General features: G+C 41.1%; 1 protein-coding gene across 1 annotated transcript in view; it reads left to right on the top strand.

The window, feature by feature from the left end:
- Window positions 1–17,902, top strand: part of slc8a3 (solute carrier family 8 member 3) — a 351,492-nt gene that overhangs the window by 195,311 nt on the left and 138,279 nt on the right. Inside the window, 1 exon segment of the mRNA XM_034194826.1 lies at window positions 13,921–14,027. Within this exon segment, the coding sequence (XP_034050717.1) occupies window positions 13,921–14,027 (107 nt within the window).

Raw genomic sequence — 17,902 nt, 5'->3', positions numbered from 1 at the left:
TGATGATTTTGTGGAAGAAACCTCAAGCAGACCAGAATGAAAGGGGTGACCCTCTGCTTGGGCCATGCGACCGAAACAATTGACAAAACAATTTACAAAACGAATATACAGAAAATTTTGCCAGAACACAGGACAGGGGGGTTGCAGAAATAGACACAACTCCCATCTCTGGATGAAGCCTCACCTGAACAGAGAGAAAAAAAAAAACAGAATCAGGCATCAGAAAGACAACAAAGACAGTATAATTTGTCACTTTGCCACTAGCCCAAAGCTTCACTCAAAGACCCAGACTTTAGATAAAGTTGAGGCCACAGCCCGCTCCATTTCCTAATAAAATGAAATTAAAAGGATAAAAAGGGAGATTGATGCGGGGAGATCTGTTGTGTGGGCCGCTGAAGAGGAGGTACTGCTGGCCCACCACCACAAGATGGCGCCCTGCTTGAAGTGCGGGCTTCAAGCACGAGAGGGCGTCGGAGCAACCAGGAGTGACAGCTGTCACTATCATCCGTACCAGCTGTCACTCATCCACTACTCATCACCACCACCATAAAGGCCGGACTGCAAACTCCACCTCCCCGCCGAGAAATCAGCTATACCACTTCAGGTAAGTTCTCTGCTGACTGACACTTGTGTGTATAACCTGAAACTTCTGTTGCAGCCGTTATCCTGTGGTGTGTCCTTATCTGTGGGATTGGCATTTGGTGTGACAGCGACGGCTTCGCCTCACACTCCAAACCAGATAAGTGGTTAACCAGGAGCTGCACGAGTGTGTGATTGGAGGTGGAGGTTCTCCCTCCTTTACTAAACAGTGACTGTGGGATTACTGAGTGTGCGAACTCACACTCATCAGGACTGTCTCTGTTTTCTGCCAGCAGTACCGGGTCTGACTGCTGAAGACAGCGGCCACCTGGGGCGCAGGGCTTGGCGGCTCCGGTGTTCTTCAGCTCCGTTGGTGGTGGAAGCTGTGTGGGGATCCAGCTCTTCTCTCGCCAGGCATCTTCTATCGTCGAGCCTGCCCACACGTCACCTGGTGTATGATTGACAGTCCACTATATTGTTATTATCTGTACATCGTTGTGTGATTCACAACATTAAATTGTTACTTTTGGCTTATCCATTGTCCGTTCATTAACGCCCCCTGTTGTGGGTCCGTGTCACGTCACTTTCACAACAAGATCATTCCACAAAACAGGGCACGATAAGAGAAAGCTCTGTGATCTGAAGACTTTTTATTCACCCTAGGGACACAAAGTAGTCCTGCATCCTGAGAATGCAGAGCCTGGGCCATTATGTAGGGTTTAATTAGGTCAGCTAGGTAGGGAGGTGCCAGTCCGTGAACAATTTTATGGGTTAGTAGCAGAACCTTAAAATCTGATCTCACTGGGACAAGAAGCCAGTGAAGAGATACCAAAATGGGTGTCATGTGGTCAAACTTTCTGCTTCCTGTCAAAATTCTGGCAGCAGCATTTTGAACCAGTTGGAGAGCCCTAATGCTGGACTGCGGCAAACCAGAAAATAGAACATTGTAGTAGTTCAATCTAGAAGAAACAAACGCATGAATCAGGGTCTCAGCATCAGCCATAGACAGGATGGATGATATCTCGCTATATTTCACAGGTGGAAAGAAAGCAGGTCCTCGCAATTTCTCTAATGTGGGAAGTCAAAGGATCAAAAATACCCCAAGGTTCTCCACTTTGTCCGTGTGATGTCTGACACACGAGCCTAGGCTAAGGGCTAGTTGGTCAAATTGATGCCGATGTCTCACTGGACAAGAACCATCAATTTTAGTGTTATCAGAGTTTAAAAGTAGGAAATTGCTAGGACATCTAGCTTTTCATGATGCAAGGCAGTCTTCTAAGGATTTTATGTGGATGAGATTACCAGCAGTTATCGGTATGTATAACTGAGTATCATCAGCATAGCAATAAAAGGTAATCCCAAAACGCTGCAATATGTGCCCAAGGGGTGCTATATAAAGAGAGAAAAGCAAGGGGCCTAAGACGGATCCCTGTGGAACCCCAAATTTCATGTCACTAAGTTTAGAAGTCATGTTATTGTACAAAACACAGTGAGAATGACTGGTCAAGTGTGATGTCAACCATGCAAGGGCATTCTCAGTAATCCTAAAATGATTTTCCCGCCTATCGAGTAGACTATGGTGATCCACAGTATCAATCGCAGCACTGAGATCTAACAGCACCAGAACTGTAGTGGTGTCTCAATCCAATGCAAGCAGAAGATCATTCAGCACTTAGTGAGAGCCGTCTCTGTGGAATGATATTTTCTACAAAGCAGACTGCAGTGGGTCAAAAGATTATTCTCAGTAAGGTAGTCCACGACCTGTTGTGAAACCACTTTTCCAGAATTTTAGAGCAAAATACTTTTAAATATACTAGGATCAAGATTAGATTTCTTAAGTAATGGTTTTAATCACTGCAGATTTGAAAACATTTCAGGAACAGATCCAGAAGTTAATGAGACATAATAATTTCAGAACAGTTGGCCAAGAGTGGGCCACAGGTCCTTAAACAGTTTTGTTGGTATAGGACCAAATAAGCAGGTTGTGGTTTTGTAGACGTTACGAGTTTCATCAGCAGACCTAGTGAGATACTATCAAATTCTGTAAATCTAAGTAATACCTGAGTAATGGCACCCACCTCAATAGTAGGGTATAGTGGCTGGGTTAAGGCATGCTGGGATATGTTTAACCTGATGTTGTCTATTTTCTTCTCAAAGTAATCCAAGAAATCTTGTGCTATAAAAGGAGGGAGACTTACAGATGGTTGTCCATGAATAAGTGTTGCCACCGTGTCGAACAAGAACTTTTTAATGATGAGTTACTTTTCACTGTGCAGATTGTGAATGGCCTCCCCAGTTTTAAAAAGCTTCTTAAGTCTCACTTGTTCACCTTTTTTTCAGTTTAACCAACGTTATTGGGGTTTTATCTGTTTTATTTTACTGTATTGTTGTTTTTGGCTTTTACCATTTTTATTGCTTTTTATTATTTTTATTGCTGTGCTTATTTTACTTTAAAGCACTTTGGGAGGCCATTGGCTGCTTTAAATGTGCTATATAAATAAAGCTGACATTGACATTGATAATTACATTCTGGACTCACACGCCATTCCAGCAGGGGGCGGTAAATCACCTATACAGTGGTTCCTCGTTTATCGCGGGAGTTACGTTCTAAAAATAACCCGCGATAGAAGAAATCCGCGAAGTATTCAGCATTATTTTTTGCAATTAATATAGATGTTTTAAGGCTGTGAAACCCCTCACTACACACTTTAAACACTTTTCTCAAACAGGCATTAACATTTTCTCACTTTTCTCTCCTGTGTAAACACTCTCAAAGTTCAAACCTTAGTAAAAAAATAAGTCCAGTATTATAGAATGGAAAAAAAAAGATCAAAACCTGTTTTCAGGCCCAAACATTTCTTTGAGAAATAAAAATAGAACTTTTTCTTATAAATAATTATGATGGCTTTTAGAACTAACAAATTTAATTTTAACAATCAACCAACGAGTTTGGACACATAAGAAATTATTAATAGTGACTGACCAGTATTTCACAGTTCCTCTGATCACGCCTCTTCGTCCTGGCGCCGCTCCGCAGTGTGTTTTTCCACTGAGTCACACCTCGGGCAGGTGTCTTTTTCCTAGTAAAGAACACAGTTATGGGTAGTTGTTGGCGCTCTTTTTGTCTTCTGCACGAGAAGATTCTTATAAACAGACACACGCAGTGAGAGCAATCGCGGTGATGCCGACCGGCCCGCCTGATGAAGACGCAGAACACAATGCGCTGTTAAAAAAAAGAAGAAGCATGCAAAATTGCACTAAAAAAAATCTGCCAAACTGCGAGGCCACGAAAGGTGAACCGCGATATAGCGAAGGACCACTGTATATTAAAAGCAAAGTGGCCTCTGTGTACATGGACGTTGATAATTACATTCTCCACTCACATGCCATTCCAATTCATGATAAAATCTTTGCCGAATTTATTGCCACTCTTGAAAAATGTCAGCTATCTATTTTATAAACACTACCCAATCTAGAGCCCATGGATCCCCACGGGCAACGCTCTAGTTTTTCTTTGAATTCCCATTTTAAACTGCACTTTTCTCCATTATAAAAATGGAGTTCCTAGCTTTTGCATCTGAACCCTTCACATCTGTCTATCTGTAGGTCTGTGCTGTCTGTCCTGTAATTAAAACTTTGTAATTATTTAAAGTGAACCAATGTTGTGGAGTCCTTTTTGACACAAAGATAGTGTCCCATTAAGTCAGCTGCTGAGCAGTGTAACTATGTCACTCAACAGTCAGATTAGTTAAAAATGAGGGCGTCATGCAGTTGGAGTTTGTTGCTTGATGGGCATACTCGGGGTGTGGCCAACTCATGATTACTTGGAGTTAATGTGCACAGTGGTTCATAATAGATTATAAAGGACAGGACAATCTGTCCTGCACCGTCACTGAGTTTGTCCTCTATTTGCTCTATTGAGATATCCCATAATCCCTTGGGCACCAGAGAGGCACTGCAATCAAAACAACATGGAGAAACCACATGACGACAATTGCAAATGAACATTATACTCCCAAAATGTACAACCCCAATTTCAGTGAAGTTGAGACGTTGTGTGAAATGTAAATAAAAACAGAATACAATGATTTGAAAATGCTCCCTCAACCTATATTCAATTGAATACACCACAAAGACAAGATACTGTATTTAATGTTCAAACTGATAAACTTTATTGTTTTTGTGTAAATATTTGCTCATTTTGAAATGGATGCCTGCAACATGTTACAAAAAAGCTGGGACAGTGGTATTTTTACCACCGCATAGTGGCTTTTGTCTGTTGTTGCTGCACAACACTCAGTCTGATTGAAAATAAATGGCAGCTTTTTGCTTTGCCTCTGTCTCTTGCAGTCACTTGTAACTATTCTGACCGTAGGGTAAACCACAGCTTCCCAGGTGCCACGCCTGGGCTTCACTCCCTCTGTTTTGCCCTGATACAGGACCGCCGTCTGGAGTTATATTACATATTGTGCTATTCAGTATTTTGGGGCCAATTCAAGAGGTTGATTTAATATTGACATTATAGCCACTGTTTACAGTGGACAGGACTTTCTTTTTACTTTGTGATTGGGGGGTTGCTAACTTGGTATAGGCAGTTGGAAGATTAGCTCAATTTGAAACTCCAGAGCAGTTATTGATGTGTGATATGGGACATTGTGTGAATATATTTTGATGCCTGTATCAAAATATATATTTGATATTATTGTACCCCGCCTTCTTGTCCGCCATGCCCTGCTGTGTTTTTTTCTCACTTCACTCCAGTATTTGTGCTCACTGATAGAACCAATACATCAGCATGGGCAACAAAAGTTAAAATAAATACATTTTAAGAATAGCTGCATTACACACAGTAAATAAAAAGGGTACACTGGAGACATGTGCATGCATGCATATGACTGTAAGTCAGTGTTTGTGAGCACGCCATCTGGCACGCACTCTCACAGCCTGTGTGGCTTTTCTGTCAGCACACCATAGTGAAACCATTCATATTACACCACCGTCCACTGCACCAGCAGCAGGACAGCCCCTGTAAACACTGCTCTCTGATTTGTGTTAGTGTGCACAGCAGGTGTTTGATTTTATCCCTGTCACACCACACACACACACACACACACACACACACTGCTCAGAGCGTGATTCTGCAGCGATCACAGTGGCTGATGCCAGATGTTGGGAAAGATGTATGAATTATTGATAATGCAGCTTAATGTTCCTGATGGACTGTTTTACATGCAGTTACACGAAAAAAGTTACTCATAAAACTCGCATATAATGGATTCAAGTAGACCAGCGAATTTTCTCCATCCGCTATATGTATAAAATGGAAAAAATCCGTTATATGTATGTAACTGATTAGTTACAGTCAGGAGGAATCCCCAGCACCAAAAATTCTTATGCATTTCCTTGATTAAATGCCTGACCTTGAACTGGGACCTGCCTCATTTACTGGCCAGTCAAAACTTTGTAAGAAAAAATAAACACCTGCCTTAAATAAGCGCCGGGCATTATGTGCATTAAAAAGATTACATTAATCGACTCACTCTTTTTTCTAAGTCCGCTGCAGAGTGGTACCTTAAAATCTTAAAGCCTGATTTCTGCTTCTTCAGCTCCATTAACTCCATGGCCATTCAATTCTGTTGACGTGTGCGTGACCCTTTTAAGTTCTCCATTGCGTCTTTATGTAAATTATCACAGGAACAGTGTTTTTTTCTGGATTAATTTGTCCCTCAACAAGCTCCGTTTAGCAGGTGCACATCAAGCTACTAGGAGGGTTCGCAGCCACACAGAGGGCTCTGATCTAAAGTGATTGTCTTTGGTTCACCACACCCAGGGATATGTGTGAAACGTAACACCATATTACAGTGCAGGCAACAAGCAATATTTTGTTGATAATCACCAGCCTTGATTTACAGCCTGCTTTATTTAGCTGCTAGGTCTGAGCACGGTTTGAAAAAAAATAAACGCCCGGGCTTTTAATCAAGGAAATACAGTACTCACTTTCCTTGAATTGGTGAGTGTCAGTGGTGAACTTAATTTCGTACATCTGTTGTGATTGGACACAACCAGACTGCTGTGTCCGGTACATGTAAGGGGTTTTTACTGGGGATACATTGCAATGGGGTGGGACATTTTGTCTGATGTGAGCAAAAATTTGTTATACGAAATCCGGAATATATATTGTGTTTTATTGCATGGAAAACCATACAAAAGCACTGGGACATTTGCTTTTGTGTGGTGAGTGTGAATATCCAGTTTATATGAGGATGTTTAGGCGAGTTTTACTGTATATGCTTTCAATGCAATGCTAGGCATCCAATAACTACCTGTAGCACCAGCGCAATTACAAATCAACGCATTTGACTCAGTTGCCCAGGCTGGGCCATCTCAGGGGGGGCAAAATTTTTAACAGTGAAAGCTAGCGTTCATCAAGGTTGTGTTCTGGCTCCTACACCTGTTCAACATGGACTGGGTGTTGGGTAGATTTGTAGAAACCCTTATGAGCCTTTGTGGGAGAAGAAAGCTTTACTGACCTTGACTTTGCAGATGATGCTGTGGTCTTTGCAGTATTAATGTGTACTTGCAGCACAGTGGTGCAATCAGGGTTCTTCTCTATACTCAGGTCCAAGACAATCAGAGTTTGTAATTGTCTTGGATCAAGCGCATGATCCACGTTTTCAATGACTGCCTGGATTTGACCATCAGAAGCGTATCTGTAAGTGGTGAAAGTGTTGAACTTTTACTTATCTGACATTTACTCATCCAGGCAGTGCCATTTATGTCTCTGGGTCCTTGGAATTTGATATCTGCATGCAGGTGCCTCAGTGTTCATGACCCCAGTGGCTAGTGATGTGCAATGGTTCACCCACACCTCACATGGCTGAGGCAAATAACTGGTTACTTTTGAGTGTTGGGGTCTGCCTTTGTGGTTGCCATCAAATACCCAAAGTGATTCCCTATTGTGGTGGATGCAGCAATGTGCAGCACCAGCACATTCTCCCAGATTTGAACTTTGTTGTGCGGGTCACTAACTGGGATTGGAGTTTTCCCAGCCATAATACCTGTGTCCTTAAGCTCCGTGCCATCTCATCATGAAGTTCAACTAAATTAGATTGTGTGGATATACTTTGCTTTGAGTTCCAGGTTCATATGTTTATTTATTGGGGCAAAATCATGCATGAGTTTTTTTAAAGTAATGTGAATTTGTGCAAACATATTTCCTTAAAGTTAAGTGTGTTCCACATTCATGTTAAAACGTAATGTTACAAATATCACTTTTGAATTATTCGTGATTGCATCAAGTACACTGAATTTTTCTGTGCATTTTTGTTTGCAACAGTTTCAGACTTCATACACACATTCTCAGCAAGTGATGTGTGCTCAAGCTTCCCAGAAAAATGCCTGTTTTTAACATTTAAAAAGCGCACACACACACACACACACACACACACACACGCATGTATGCGTGTGTGCGCTTTTTAAATGTTTAAAATATTTGTTGTGCAATGCTGCTTTTGCCAAAGATTACACCCATTTTCAGGCCTGTATTGAGTATCCAACTATTTAAAATATCCACAATGGGGCATTACAAGTCTGCAATGGGAGACGGTTCTTGTGCTCCCAGTGTTGTTACCAAGCTGTGCAATACTCTTGTCAAATCTGTTTTATTGTACACACACTGGACATACTTTGCCCACTGTGTATATTAAGTTTATATCCTGTTTATATCAGATATAATTTCGCTCTTCTCTATTTAAATTTTTTCTTGGTTTGCATGCTAAAGCATTTACTGCCCTGCTGTTTGCAGAAATCACACTTCCATTGTTGCTGTGACATTGTAAATTTCCCTGTAGTGGGACTAAGGAAAGTCCCCCATTGATGATTTTTATACTATAACTGTGTACATTTATGGAGAAAAAAAGGAGAGACAGTCAGGGTATGAAAATGGGTGTATTTGGTGATAAACGTAGTGTTGTACAGCACTATGAGCAACTAGGAAAGTTTTAAACATGCTAAAAAAAATCTGTAATGTCTGAGTAAAAAAGAATCCAGAAACTATGAATAATTAGATTTACCAGGTGTAGTCCGGGAGTATTCTTGTGTACTGTCCAACAGAAGACAGTTTTGAAATGTTAACAAAATATTTTAGCTTTTTGTAAAAATGTCAAGGAAAGAAAGGAAGTATTATTTTGTGTATGCACTGACACATGCACAAGAACAATCATGTACATCCTCAGCCGTGTTTGGCAGTATTTGGTTGCACTCATATGTACATGGATATAAAGTAGTAAGTAATACAAATTCTGCCTACTATTTTAAAACAATCAGGCAAATTTTGTCAATTCTGAAATCGGGATGGAAATTGAGGCTAAAAATTGGTAATGGGAGACAGGCCGAATCAAGGATTATCTTAACTTTGCACTGGCCACATGTAGACCGACAAACACATTCACGCTCACTCACACCTGTGGTCAATTTAAAATGTCCAATTCACTTACCCTGCATGTCTCTGGAAGTGGAGGAAGCTATTCAGTAATAAAACCATTTAATTAATCATGGTATTAATGGCTTGATGACTGCTTGACTGCTTATTTGCTGCTGTCTCAAAAACGGGTGCAGGTGAACATTGTGACTGATACATCTGATGCATGTGACTGTTGGAATTCTCACCAAGTTTGATATGTGATTCATCGACAGCTCCTCATCAATCATGCTACACCACTTATTTTATTAACTGAAGCCCTGCTTTTCAGATGCGCTTCATAAATGTCACACATCGACATACGGCTTGGACAGCAAAATTGTTGATGAGTGAGTGAGTGAGTGAGTGAGTGAGTGAGTGAGTGAGTGAGTGAGTGAGTGAGTGAGTGACAGTAGAGGTGGGTGATACCGGGAATTTTGGTATTGATCCGATACCAAGTAAATACAGGCCCAGTATCACCAATATCGATACCGATACCGATACTTTTTCATATTTAAGCTTCATAGATCCAAAGGATCCAAAAGACCTAGTACAGAATTTCACCAAACATTGTACGTGACAACAAAATACTTTAGTATCACAATCAACATTTGTGTTTAAAAAATATCACTCAACACAACTTAAAATAAAATCTCCTGAGGTAGAGGGCTGACAAGCGACAATACAAGGGTGCACTGCTCCGTGTTGTGTGAGACAGCACAGCGCTGCTCTTACAGACAGAGAGTAGACTTTGATGAATCTGCGTGCGCAGCAGTCAGTGCGTATGGGAGACAATAAAAGCTTGAGTATTGATCTTTTTACACGAGGATCGTTCAATATCAATACCTGCGTTGGTATCGATATCATCGATATTAGGATCGAACCGCACACCTCTAAGTGACAGACCTTGTTGCATCTAACAAACCTTTTTTTTTACTTCTTTCATGCATCAGCTTGAGCAAAATAGCAACTTTGCTCTGCCACCTGCTGGATATTTAATGGATGCTGAATAAATTATTGAAAATACAAATAACTGTAGATGACAGTCAGATATACTTTCTTTACCTCGTAGAAACTGGTCGCCTCGGAGCGCGACGTCCCGCTCCGTGGGAAGTCCTTACAGCGATAGAAACAGTCCAAAATCTCTCATCAGCTGTTAAAATTTTCACAGAAAACCAGCTGAATTTCTCGAATGGTGTCCACTCAGATGTGCCTCACAGTTTTTGAAAAAATTTTGATCAAGCACAGCGCCAGTCTCTCAGCAACTTCTCAAACAAAGGAATTCCGACGAGGGGGCTGGACCACTCCTTCCACAAGGAGTGCTCACAGGTGAATGACGTCACCGACAGGCATGAAAAAACTCTCGCATGCCCACGAGGGTTCAAGCTTGGCTGATGTAATCACACGTGATTCAAATCCATATGTTTTTTGTTTTTTTTAAATAATAAGGTCGGATACTTTTCTCACAGACCTCGTAATACTAGCTTTCAGTGATTAGCGACCCATGTCTCATTCACTATACTGTCACATCACCAGGAGACTTTGTGTAATACAATCAATGATACCATGGTCAGTGAGAATTCCATGTCTAACTGGCATGCATTATTTTCGTGTATACGCACAAGTAGTTCAGCGAGTTAAGTCACTGTAATATCACTCCGCTCTGGTCGTCACCATGGCAACGCGCAAATCAGCTGGTGCAGATCAGCTGTGTTTTGACAGGTGAATGACAGAAACGCGATAAAACATGGATTTCAAAGTGAATTTTAATATTTTTGGCCAAAATAAAATGTTTGAAGAATGGGAAGAGGAGGAGAGCAGACGAGAAGAACAGCATAAGCAACGGCATAAAGATTTAACATTGGATGAACTGGACAAGATTGAAGATGGGAAAGAAGAAGAGAACAGTTGCCAAAGATGAAAATATCTTGAGACTGGCATAAAATAGTCCCAAATACTTACATATTTTTATCAAGTTTTGTTAACTTAAATAAATATTTGTGTGTTAGCTCACTGTGTGGGACCATGGTATAAGTGGATTAAACAACTCGAAGCTGTGCATTATACGGTTTGAATGCACGATGCATATAATACTTCTCGTTGTTTAATCCTTACGTAGTCAAGTCCTTTATGGGCCCTGAGGTCTGTTGGTGCTGTTGCTTATCCTCTGATTCCATAGCATGAAAGTCTAGGATGTCACACTAGTCCAGTTCTTCTCAAATAGTGGGGTATGCGGTGCAATGCCAGGGGGAGCACGTATGACCTTGGGGAACATGCTCCCCCCACCGTACTAGAAAAAAAGTGTAATTGCACATCCACTACAGTAGGTGGCAGTGGCGCGCTCATTGTCAAGAGTGTGCATAGGGAATATTGAGGACTCTAGCGTAATGGAAAGCAGCTCTATGTAGGGGTTTTTTCCACACTACAGTGGGAGACAAGGAAAGACCGCCGTGTCTTAAAATGTTGGCAACAGAAAGCATGAAGCCAAATAAATTAAGGCGTCACTTAAAGACATTACGTGCCAATACACCGCTTGAGTTTTTTCAGCGAAAACGTGCCGAATATAGCCAGCAGTCATCCCGCTTCAGTAAACCAGTGAGCACCGTTAGCATGATAACACCTGAGCAGAGGAGCTGAGCAGCAGTAGACATGGTCTCTGTCATGCTGGATGACGGTGAAGCAAAAATAAAAACTAATAATAAAAAAAAAATCACAAAAAATAATCATAAAAAAATCAGCACAAATTGTTTTATTTTTGTATTATTTTTGTTTTGTCTGTTAAAGTGTTTTATATATTGTGCTCCTGAGTAAGTGTTCTGATCAATTTGAATTTATTATTATTTAGTGATTTTATTTAATTTTGTTTTTCAGTATCAAATGGCAATCGGTCAAAAAATGTTTATAGTTTAAGGATTTTTTTTTAATTTCAAGCAAAGTGATGCAATTTTTTTCTGTTACAGACTAAAAACAATGTTAATAAAGTTATTCTTTTCTGAAAGTTGATCTTTCTTTTTTGTTTTCTTTAATGTTAATAAGGATACAGTGTTATGCAGAGGTGTACTTATAACAATTTTATGCACAAATGATACTATTTATAGTCACAGCAGAGAGTTGGGGGGGCAAAATGTTTTCTTCTTCCTGGGGGGGTGTAACAGAAAATAATTGAGAAGCACTGCACTAGTACAACCAAGGTTCATTCCCCACTCAAGACTGGTAACCATTTACAGCAGCATGGAGTGGGACAATGCAGTGTCCAAGAACATTGACAGGTATCCTGACTGGGAATCAATCCAGGTCTACTTATTGATAGACTGGAAAACCAGTAAAGGCTCTTGGACAATCCCCAATTTGCTTATCAGCATGCTGGCATTCATGTGTGTGCAAATGCGAGGCATCGTTGTAAAGCGCATCAAGCTTCTAATTCAGATGGAAAAGCGCAATATAAAAGTCCATTTACTAGCACACACATCCAAAGTATTGAAGTCTAGGTGCTAGATTGAGTGGGAATGCAAAAATAGAAAAAAAAACAACAAAAAAAAAACAGCTTGCACACCAGATGCTAATTTTGTTCTCTCAAATTTATTGCCATCACAAGTCGTAAGAACGCTTTGGGTGCCCGCCCTTCTTCAGATATGAATCTAATCCAGAGGAACAAATCCATACACCCCACAGGGGATCAATGAACAAGTGGCCGTCCAACCCAACTCCTGAGGTATAATATGTGATGACTGAAATTCCTTCAGCAGAGAGCAGTTTTTCCTGCTCATGATTCTCCAGCAGCTCTCCAAAACGAATGCTGCTGCACCACTTATCTTATTAGTCGAACCCGTGTTCCAAATGTGTTTCATAAATATCACACATAAATATTGTATTTTTGGAGGATGAGGAGGAAACACATTTCCCATTGAGATGTCAGACGTAATAAAGTGTGTCATCCTTATTTCAGGGCGAGGTGCGCCAGTGTTGACTGGTGTTGCCTCTTCTCCGGCGTGCACTGAACGCTTTCTTGGGCCTTGAAATCGGGCACGGTCTACAAAATTTGCCGGTTTGTGCACCAGCTGTGCTCTCTGCATCACCAGAGGCGGTGCGGTGTGCACATGATGTGCAGGCAGTGTGAATTTGCATGAAACCAGTTGATCTCAGCTGAGGTATTCCCACTCGAATTTTGATATAGGGAGGCGCAGACGTCTGAGTACTGACCACTTAACTACCTGCACTCCTCCATAACGCTTTAAAAAGATCAATTAGGGCCATCCCCGGTGAGGACGCCGCCGAGGCTAAGGAGCCATTTGTGTGTGATGATGTCACAGGGAGCTCTTTTTCAGAATGTTTCTGGTATCAGACTTCATTAAAGGGGTGTCCCCCTCAGACCAGAGCCGTTAAGCCGGCACTAAGCGCTTCCTGCCCTCCAGAGGGGGTGAGTCCCGGCGGGGTCCAGCCAGCCGTCTCATTGAAAGTGTTCTGACTGAAACATCATGCCATAAAAATCGATTTAGATAGCGACACGTCCTTTCATTTATCGTTCACTCACCTTTTTGCTCTTGTGAAATGCTCCTTCGCGCATTTTATAACCTGATTGATTGCGTGCGGCTGTTTTCGGTTCATTGTGTTCTTTTATCCGCCTGCCGTTCCGCTTCTGTCAGACCATGTGATGAATGCAGTTGTTATGACGCCCACGGCAGCCAGCGTCGTCGTGGTGACAGACATGTCAGTCCTTCCACCTTCTAACCTTTCTTCCATGCTAATTATTAATCCTACTTACAGTGCGCTTCCTGTGTCCCTCCATCGCAAATTAACCTTTCTCTTCTTTTCTCTCCCTCTCTGTCCTTCTCTGTCGGTTTCCTTTCATGCCCCTCTTTCCCCTGTTACTCTTCTTCTTGCAGCAAAATTATTCAGGTGAAAATTATTGACGATGAGGAGTATGAGAAAAACAAGAACTTCTTCCTGGAACTGGCCGATCCCCGCATGGTAGACATGAGTCTGCAGAAAGGTGTGGTACTGAAACTGTTTCTTTCTTCTCTCTTCTCACTTCCCCTCCCTGTCTGTCATGCCGTCGCTGCCTTTTCTCTCACTTTTTGAAGCCTCTGTCTCTTTTCCGTCCCCTGGCATTACTCTGTCTCACTCCAGAACCCCACGCAGTCACAGCTGTCCTCACCTCTGCATTGCACGCTTTCACATCGCATTTGAGATGACATCCCTATTCAACTGGCTAAATATGAAAATCTTGTTTATGTGTGAAAACAACATGCATCCATGCTGGATTTCCAGGTTGTTTTCATAAAGCTCTCCTCCGGCGCTAAATGCCGGAACAACTGTGAAACAACTAAGTTCCTTCATCCTCTGCAGTCTTTCTGCAAACACCAAAAGATTGCATCATAGCTAAGATCTGACTTCTTTCCTGAACTGTAAAGTGGTTGTATTGTGTCATGTCTGTTTGAAAATGTTGGCAACCAATAAGGTGAGTGACGCCCTACAGTACTGAGGCATTGTGCAAGATAATGAATGTTTTATGAGTTCAATGGTACGAATATTTCATGAGGTGAAAGATAATATTCGTACCATTGAAAGAATGAAAAAAACTTATTAAAAACTTAGTAAAAATGATTTGTTTTATATAACGGCTAAAATAGATCTTTATCATCTTATATTTTATTAACTTATGAACAACAAAAACAGACTTATATTTTGGTGTTTCAACACAAACTTCACATTGGTGTCCAAATTTGCGACAGTGTAGTCCGTGATGCTGTGCACTGACTTCGTGTACAGTGGTCTCTCGTTTATCGCGGGAGTTACGTTCTAAAAATAACCCGCAATAGGCGAAATCCGCGAAGTAGTCAGCGTTATTTTTTACAATTATTATAGATGTTATAAGGCTGTAAAACCCCTCACTACACACTTTATACACTTTTCTCAAACAGGCATTAACATTTTCTCACTTTTCTCTCGTGTGTAAACATTCTCAAAATTCAAACCTTAGTAGAAAAATAAGACCAACCCAAACATTTGTTTGAGAAATAAAAACAGAACGTTTTCCTATAAATAATTATGATGGCTTTTAGAACTAACAAATTTAATTTTAACGATCAACCTACGAGGTTGGACACATAAGAAATTATTAATAGTGACTGACCAGTATTTCACAGTTCCTCTTATCGCGCCTCTTCGTCCTGGCGCCGTGCCGCTGTCGCATCTTTTTCCACTGAGTGACACCTCGGTGCAGGTGTCTTTTTCGAGTGAAGAGCACAGTTATGGGTAGTTGTTGGCGCTCTTTTTTCTTCTGGGCAAGAAGATTCTTATAAACAGACACCAGAACACAATGCGCGTGCTCTCCCTTCGCGGTGATGCCGACTGGTGCCACGACCGGCCTGCTTGATGAGGACGCAGAACGCAATGCTCTGTAAAAAAAAAAAAAAAAGCATGCAAAATTGGACTAAAAAAATCTGCAAAACTGCGAGGCCGCGAAAGGTGAACCGCGTTATAGCGAGGGACCACTGTACTTCCAAAAAATGAAAGAAGACTTCATGTAGTTCCTCAGTCCAGTGAAAAATCACATCAGAAATTTGTCCAGCTTTTCATCCTAACAGCTCTTCATGCCTCCAAACGGCTTACAGCGTAGTGGATTTGTTTTTTTGTTTTTTGTGTGTGTGTGTTAGAAGAATTAGCAGCATCAGTTAACTCCTTCAAATCATCGTCCGCCGGCAAAACAAACCCTGCTATGTTTAGCTAAAACCGCCCCCGGTAATGTGAGCGCATGCGGTAGTTGGGGCATGCAATAGCACATTTCATATAGCACCAAAATTGCAGGCTAAAAAGAACTATTGCACGGTCAATGAAACAAAGTGTCGAATGGTACAAATAATCCATGTCATGTGATATACAAGCAACCAATCAAATGACAAGGATCCACTCAGCCGTTATATAATTCTCCCTACTCCATCCTATCTAGTCACATACGAGCCACTGTAGGGGGCGCACTAGTATTCTAGTTGCCTTGTTATGCACAGATTTACAGTCAGCCCTACTTCAGCTTGCGTTGTAACTGGCACAGTGTTCATAAAAATACACCCAATGAGTGTACCACCATACTGGACAAACTAAGTCATAAATACACATCTTAAAACACAACCACATCCCACTGATTTTATTTTTCCTGAAGTGGCACACAGCAAAAACAGAGAATACCAAGCTGCTGTCTGACGTGTGTCGCTTCACGCAACTGTAAGCTTCGATATTTCCAAGTTCCACATGTCTGACATGACAGCCATTAATTGTATGATCAGCATCATCACATGTACTTTTCTTGATTCTTTGAATTTTTCCCCCTTTTATAATACAAATAAACACTTACACTGTAAGAGGACTGACACACAGCTGCTTCTTCCTTCACACAACTGAGATAACTTTGATAAATTCCACATGACAGCCATTAAATGTACGATTGACATAGTCACCTTTGTGTTTCTTGATTCTTTCATTTGTTCAAAAACAATCAATAAACTGGTAAGCATAGACATAACTAACAGCTATCAGTGCTAACTGCTTTAAAGTCCCGTGTCCACACCACGGCTGTTCCGTTGAGATCAATAACCTGATGTTATTTTATCTCCGGGCCTTCCTGGAAAGTGAATAAACTTGCACAGATTCCTCATAGATAAAGGTAGAAATAGGACAGAATTGCCTAGCACTGCGTGAATGGATTGGAATTTCAGCAGGTGGGGGGAAAAACACGGGATTTTGACTGTGGTGCAATTTGTTCCGTAGCAAAAAATCAATTATTTTTGTTCAACCAAAAGAATTAGCTGTATGGTTCATATTGTGGTCCTGGGCAGTTTTTGACAACTTCTGGATCAAGTCCAAGGGTGTATATAATGCAACACGCAAGAACAAACACACAAACAAGAATGAACACACTAATCAGTGAAAGTTTAGCATTATAGCACAGTACAGAAAGCAGTACTTAATGTTTCTGAAAATGTTTGGTTTACTTTGGACATGTTTTTTCTCTCGTCTTGCACACTGATGAAGCACCAATAGTGACAATTCTCTCTGACCAGTAAGTAATCTCCAGTGCATTCACTTTACCTTTTAGTATCACCTCAGCTCACTTGGAACCGCGATGGAGGTTGATTCCAGAAACATCAGCAGGTACTGGGTTTTAGCCATGAAAATAGCAAAAGGCAGGTGGAGACCAGCAGGTACCATCTACTAGAACAGCACCATTATAGACCTGAGCTTTATCTCTCTCTTAGTTTCCATCACATCAGTGTCTGTGAGGTGTTTTTGACTCTGTTTTTGTTAGTTTGCTGAAAAGGTTTAAATCCCCATTTCATCCCACTGTGCTCTGTGCCTCCACCTGTACTATTTAGTTGTTCTTTGGCTTGTCATGAAAACTATCTTTGTCCAGTGATCTATTTGCTCAGCAATAACTTTGATATACGATATCATCATTTTAGATCACTTGGTGCACCTGACAATGCAAGTACACCCTTTAAAAGAGTAATGAACTTTGATTTCTAATAATAATCAGACACTGAACTTGGAATGTGGAAAATAAATGAAAATATCCACAAATGTTCTCTCATGCACTGTTTGCAAAACTTTCAGTTAAATAAGCAACACTGGCTCATTCACATTAAAGCATTCTCCTCTCTCATTTGATATCAATCCATGTTCCTACAGTGGCAGAGCTATAGAGTGCAAGAGTTCACCTTCTAAACTGTACCTGGAAATAGTCATTCATTAAGAAAAATGTAGATTCACATCAAGTAATCGAGCATGTCATGAGGGCATGAGCGCCCACCCACACATGTGCATTGAGTGTTCACCAGCTAAGTTGCAGTACACAGTGGTCAGCTGTTCCAG

Source organism: Thalassophryne amazonica, chromosome 19 (genome assembly GCF_902500255.1).
Source record: "Thalassophryne amazonica chromosome 19, fThaAma1.1, whole genome shotgun sequence".
NCBI lineage: Eukaryota > Metazoa > Chordata > Actinopteri > Batrachoidiformes > Batrachoididae > Thalassophryne > Thalassophryne amazonica.
This window is presented reverse-complemented; position numbering and strand designations above follow the sequence as displayed.